This window comes from Medicago sativa, chromosome 1 (assembly GCF_051527215.1).
Source record: "Medicago sativa cultivar Bolivia chromosome 1, Bolivia_mono, whole genome shotgun sequence".
Classification (NCBI taxonomy): Eukaryota; Viridiplantae; Streptophyta; class Magnoliopsida; order Fabales; family Fabaceae; genus Medicago; species Medicago sativa.
In genome coordinates this window covers 30,156,394-30,162,923 of record NC_140749.1, presented here as the reverse complement: position 1 = coordinate 30,162,923, position 6,530 = coordinate 30,156,394, and the positions used below count along the sequence as shown (strand labels likewise).

The 6,530-nt window shown below is 34.2% G+C and overlaps 1 protein-coding gene across 1 annotated transcript; it reads left to right on the top strand.

Moving 5' to 3' along the window:
* Nucleotides 1-5,861: 5,861 nt before the first annotated feature.
* LOC146954167 (uncharacterized) lies at nucleotides 5,862-6,317 on the top strand. Its single transcript, XM_085743814.1, has one exon. The coding sequence runs from the start codon at nucleotides 5,862-5,864 to the stop codon at nucleotides 6,315-6,317; it is 456 nt and encodes a 151-aa protein (XP_085599940.1).
* Nucleotides 6,318-6,530: the final 213 nt, after the last annotated feature.

The following is a 6,530-nucleotide window of genomic DNA, read 5'->3' as shown; positions in this document are numbered from 1 at the left end:
AAAGGCATTCGCATTACCCAAACAAAAAATATTGAAAATTGCTTTTTTATTTTTCTACTTTGTTTGTCATTTTTTTGTTAAGGATACTTTGTTTGTCTTTATTTTTTTTAATTATTATTATCTATAACAATATTGTAACAAGAAAAAAACGGAAAGTAAAGCCGAAATTAAATTCCAAGTTTATCTCTTAGGGTAGGATGAGAAAATATCATAATGTTGTATGTCGAAGAAAGATTGATGACCAATTGCGCTTTGTAATGTATTAGTGTGCTATCGTCCTGACGTACGGGTGGAAAATGGTCGACATTTGGCTGCAAGTCATCCACGTTCTACATGACATATGATCACAAATTAATATAACGTGCATTAAAGTCGAGGACAGACCACATAATGCACGATGTATACATTGTAACACCTCAATTTTTAATATTAATTTGTTAGTATTATTAATGGATAGTATTAGTATTATTATTGCATAGTATTAGTATTACTATTTGATATTAGTATCATTGTTATTATTAGTATTAATTGCTCGATATTATTAAATTAAATTATTCGTGGTTGTAGATGTTATTATTAATGAGGAAGTAAAGGAGTTAACTAGTCAGTTAAATAATGTGAGAAAACAATTTTAAGAAGAAAATAGTGTTTTTAATAAGAATAAGAAAGTATAGTATAGAGAGAGGTGCATTAGTAAAACTGGGTAGGAAAGGGGTGTAAGTAATAAGTTGTGTAGTGTTTAGTGGTTTAGACATATGGTAGTGTAAATAGCAAGGTTGAAGAGTTACTGAAAGAATAGTAACTAGGCTATGGGTGTAGATAGCAATTCTGAAAGGAGCAATGGAAGAACTAGGGTTAAGGAGCCATAGGAGAAGAGGAGGAGAGAAAGACACCCATCTAGGAATTCAAGCAAAAAGCTGCAATCTTCCGTGAATTTGAGGTAAGGGGGAGAAACTATTTATCTTGGGATTAATTTTATAAAGGGAAAAAGAGGGTTCTTGAACCCCCCCTCTTTTGTGGTGTCTTTTTTATTGTTTTACGCTTTACACAAGTGAGGGTTGATAATCACTTTAAAAACTATCAACCCTAACTAGATAAAATGATAGTTTTACGCTTCATTTTTACAGATATTATCATTATTCTTTTTGAAAGGATTATTATTATTATTATTATTATTATTATTATTGATTAAGGATTAAGTTAATTGTTGGTTACACTAGATTAATTTTCACATTTTACTTCAGAAGTTGTGTAACTCCTTTTACCACAAAACTATGTACCAACATTAATTAGTGTAACTCCTTCTTCAGAATTACCACCTTATTATAAAGATTCAATTTTCTATATGTTCCCTTATTTACATTTTCACATTCTTATCTTTCTCTTTCTACTTCTAAACAATAATAATGATAAAAATCTAAAGATTCGTGGTTTCTTCGTATAGTGCTCATGTATTATTTCGAAGATAATTGGTCCTAACGTTTAAATTATATAGTAAAAATCTCTTTAATTGCACTAATTGTCATGCAATATAAATTCTCATCTAGCATTGCAACCCTGATTATGTGATTATCTTTGTAACATCCCAATATTTTATGTATATTATATATATCTTTTAAGGTAATTTTCTAGATTTATGATTTATTCAACTACGTGTTTTATGTAAAAAAATAATATTAAGAAAATTGTATCACTTATATGTTGAACTAATTAATTAAAACCTTTAATTTTATTTATTTTTATCTATTTAGTTATATGTTTTGATTAGTGAATTGTGTGTGACTTAATAGGATCAATAAAATAAAACAATAATATTTTGAAGGAAATATATTAGTAACATGTGTGACTAGAGTTATGATAGGTAGTTTAGTCTCATGTCTTTGTCCTTAATTTTGTTGCACGTTTTCTAACCTCATAGTTTCAATTAATCATTTATTCCCTTTGTTTGCCAATCTACTCACCTGTAAAGCCATAGCAAATTAAAAATAATGATGAAAGAAATAGATAGAAACTAAGTGTAACTTTGACTCTTTCTTCCCTTATGTTGTGCGCCACCTCACCACCTCACACCTCACACACACTCTCTCTCTCTCTCTCTCTCTCTCAATCTCCCCTCTTACTCTAATTCTCTCTCGGAATACCCCATCAATCTACAAATTTCTCTTTATAAAAACCCATTAAAAGAGAGTGGAAATTAGTTGCTTGTCACACCCGCACCACACACCATGATTATCACCATTTCCTTCCAAAATGATTCTTTTAAGTCTATCAATTCACTCCTATCTCCACTTTATAAAATTTGTGCAAGTTCTAAGCGTGTGCTCCTTTTCCTTTGAGTACCTTGAGGGTTCTAGACTTCGGCTAGGAAGAAGAATTTTCCACGTGAGCTATGAGCAAATGTAGGCAATTTTGTGGGATTAGAGTGTTCTATTAGAAAGGAAAACATGCAAGGTGAGGGCTCTAGTCTTGACCATGATTTAAATGAAAATAATAGTTTATGATATTGAATTTGATATGCTTCTTGATTCGCTGGATGAGTGAAGAGATTAATTGTTAATAATAAATATAAGAATTGTTGTTTAGTAATTTTTGTTATTGACTTTGAAGAATATGTGAATTTTGATAATTATACGTATGATTGATTAGTTGTGAAATTGATAATTTGTTGATTGATGTATATGATTGTTGATATGTGAAATTGTGAATTTTATTGATTTAAAGTGGCCCTCTGTTAATTTTATCTCTAGAGGTTTTGAGAAATTTTATTAATTTCAGGTGTGGTGAATTTGTGGAATAGATAAGCTATGTGGCGTGAGAATATAAAACTATAAATATTTGAAGAAAAAAATGCATTGCATTCATAGCATGGCATATAATGGTGTCATAAATGCCAAATGGGGCGATTCTTATTCATGTGCCAATTAGGGCGATTCATATGCATGTGCCAAATGAGGCGATTAAAACTATTTTGCCAATTGGGGCGATTAAAATTATTTTGCCAAATGTGGCGATCAAAATCATTTTGCCAAATGGGGCGATTAAAAATTATTTTGTCAAATGGGGCGATTAATATTGTTATGCCAATTGGGACGATATCCGGATCATGGTGTAGTTGCATTTCATGCATCTCCATTAACATTGAGTCTTGTGTCTTCTTCGAAAAGAAAAGAAAAAAATGTTGAGCTTGTGTTTGTTTCTTTTAGTATATTTTAGAGTGATGAATATGTTAAACACTTTAAACTAAAAAGAAATGTCTTAACACAACTCCTTGATAATTGTTGTATATTCTTATTTGATGTTCTAATTTATTATTGAATTTATTTCATGGGTGTTTAAGACTAACCCTTACAACCAACATTTTAGGTACCAATGGAGATATGATGTGTGCTTGATGTTTTGCTTGAAGCGTGTATGCGGGGAAACAAATTTGGGTTTTCTGAATTGTAATTAGATTAGTATAACTATTTTTGTTAAGTTCTAGTCAAGAAAAAAAAAGTCTTGTTTTTCTAAAAAGAAAGTAATGTCTTGGATCAACAATTCAAGGCGTTACACTCTTCTCCTATCTTTTATAATTTGAGTATCATTTTTTAATCTTGATACGAAGAATAAATTTTTTCTTAATATATATACCAGGGGTGAACAACAAGTGTCGTCCCGACCCGAACCCGACAAAACCGTTGGAAAACTGGAAGTTTGGGTGGGTGGCGGGTCGGTTTCCGGGTTGGGCGGATAGAAGGAATGGCTTCAGATGAGTTTAGATGGGCGAGCTCGGATTGAATTTTCAGTCCCATCGAAACCCAATTTCGACCGAGCCCAACATATAATATTCAATCAGTATCAATATTTTTTACCCCTAGAATTCTGCTATTCACCCAACTGTTTTTGCTCGCTCCCAACTGAAAAGACGAAAATGCCCTTGCGTGAGTTAAGTCACGCTGCGTGACTTAACTCACGCTAGAGTTAATCTCTGCGTGAGTTAACTCATGCAGCTACTGATATATCAGCACACAGCAAAATTAACACTAGCATGAGTTAACTCACGCAGCGTGACTTAAGTCACGTAGAATTAAAACTAGCGTGATTTAACTCACGCAAGGGAATTTTTGGAATTTCAGTTTGGAATGAGCAAAATGTGTTGGGTAAAAAGAAGAATTCTTACCCCTAAGGCCCTAACCTTGTTAAGTTACTAACCTTTTTGCTTGGATCAAATTTAAGTTCAAATCATCAGATCCATTGACAACAAATTAGGTCATATAAAACACACACCATCATTCTTATCCATTCATTGAGAGAAATAGATAGAACAAAGTTCTGGAAAGAAAACCCTAGTTTCGCCGCCACTGTTACACATTGAGTTTTGACCACCACTCTCTCTCTCTCTCTCTCTCTCTCTCTCTCTCTCTCTCTCGTTCGCTTCCAATTTGAAAACCAAAGAAGATGTCTGTCTCAAAATTGTGTAAGTGTTCATTTTCGTTTTCTTCACCTTGTCTTAATCTCTTGATTTTTTTTCTATCCTTCTAATTATGTTCATCTTTTGCTGATGTTTTGACAGTCGTTTGGTACCAGTAGATTGATTTCTACAAAGGTATGTGTTGTGTTGTATTCAATATTTGGTTGGCTAGGGTTTGAGTTTTTTCATAATAGATTATTTAACCAAGTTTTATTTTTTACTTTGTATGTTCATTTTCTCTTATCTGAAGAAGAAATCAAAGCTCAACTTAAAGGAACAGAAGGTATATGGCTATATGCTTGTGTTCATATTTTTTGTTTGTTATTACTTTATTTCTAATAGATTTTTATCTGTTTGTTTTGTGCAATGAATGGAGTGAATCAAACAAATTATGGGTGAATCTTCTGTCTAATAAATACACAGGGGGTCAAAATTTTCTTCAAGCAACAATTACAAGTAACAGCTCCCCCAACTTGGTCCTCTATTGTCCGTGCTAAAAATATTCTCAAGCAGGGTTATTCATGGCGTGCAGGTTCAGGTTCTTCTTCTTTTTGGTTCAGTAATTGGAACTCCTATGGCCCTATTGGTAATCATGTGCATATCATTGACATTTATGACCTTCATCTTTCTGTTCATGATGTTTTCTTCGTTGATGGTCTTCGCACTCAGGCTTTTTACACTACCCTTCCCAAAGTAATTGCAGATTTCATCAACTCTACTCACTTTAGTTTCAACGTCGTTGTTCAAGACTCTCTAATTTGGGCTAATAACAAAAGCGACAATTACACAACAAAAAGTGGGTACGACTGGCTCCTCTCTCTCAAAGATATCATTGGTGACACAACCCCTTGCCGCTCTTGGTCCTGGATTAGGAGGTTACATGCTCCGGCAAAATTTAAAATCCTCATTTGGTTATTTTGTCAAAATGTTGCTCCTACTTTATCATTGCTCCACCATAGAAGCATGTCGCCTTCAACAACCTGTTCTCGATGCGGAGAAGTTGACGAAACACTCCTTCACTACATTAGGGATTGTCGTTTCTCTAGGAACATTTGGAACAAAATTGGTTTCACCGATGTTGATTTTTTCACTGCTCAAAATGCTCATGTTTGGATCAATTCTGCCGCAACTGGCCCTCGCAGTTCAATTTTCATGGCTGGTCTTTGGTGGTGTTTGGAGATACTGTAACTTGATGTGCCTCAATAACGAATCTTGGTCCCTGTTCCGCATTACGAACAACATTCACAATTCAGAAGAAGCTATTAGGACGAGCTTTCAAAGAGATGGCAGAATTGCTCATCTGGAACGTTTTGTTAAATGGAACTGTAACAATCACATGGGTTCCATTCTCAATGTTGATGGCAGCTGCTTAGGTACTCCTATCCGTGCTGGTTTCGGTGGGGTCATCTGAATGGGTTCTACCTTTTCCGGCTTTACAGGTCGCATCATCAATTCAAATGATATCCTCTTGGCGGAGCTCACCGCAATTCACCATGGCTTGCGTTTGGCTATTGACATGGGTCTAAATGATTTGGTTTGTTACTCGAACTCCCTCCTATCAATTAATCTCATCACCGTTGACACTCCGATTTATCACATCTATGATGTTCTCCTTCAAGATATTAAGGATCTGTTTGGTATCCATAATTTCACTATTCGTCATGCCTCAAGAGAGGGAAACCAGTGTGTTGATTACATGGCTAAATTGGGAGCCTCCTCTAAAGATGTTTTCATCATGCATCCTTCGCCTCCTGTCGACCTTCTCCCTTTGCTGAAGTTCGATGCGTTGGGCACCTTCTTTTCTCGGCCCAAGCCTCTTTTCCTATCTGTTGTTTTTCCTTTTTCTGTTTTGCTGCTTCTGCTTTAGTTTTGCTTCTGTAACCCAAAAAAATGATGTAATTAGGCTTTTCTAAGTCAACTTAACTCTTGTATGATTTGGCAAGAAAATATGCCTAATTTATTTGTATTTCATTGGCAACTTATATTTACAGGTGATAAAATCCTGATCTGGTCCAATTTGAAAATTTTATGGTTAAAAATATTTGAAAAACAGTGATGGACCAAAAATCAATAACTGACC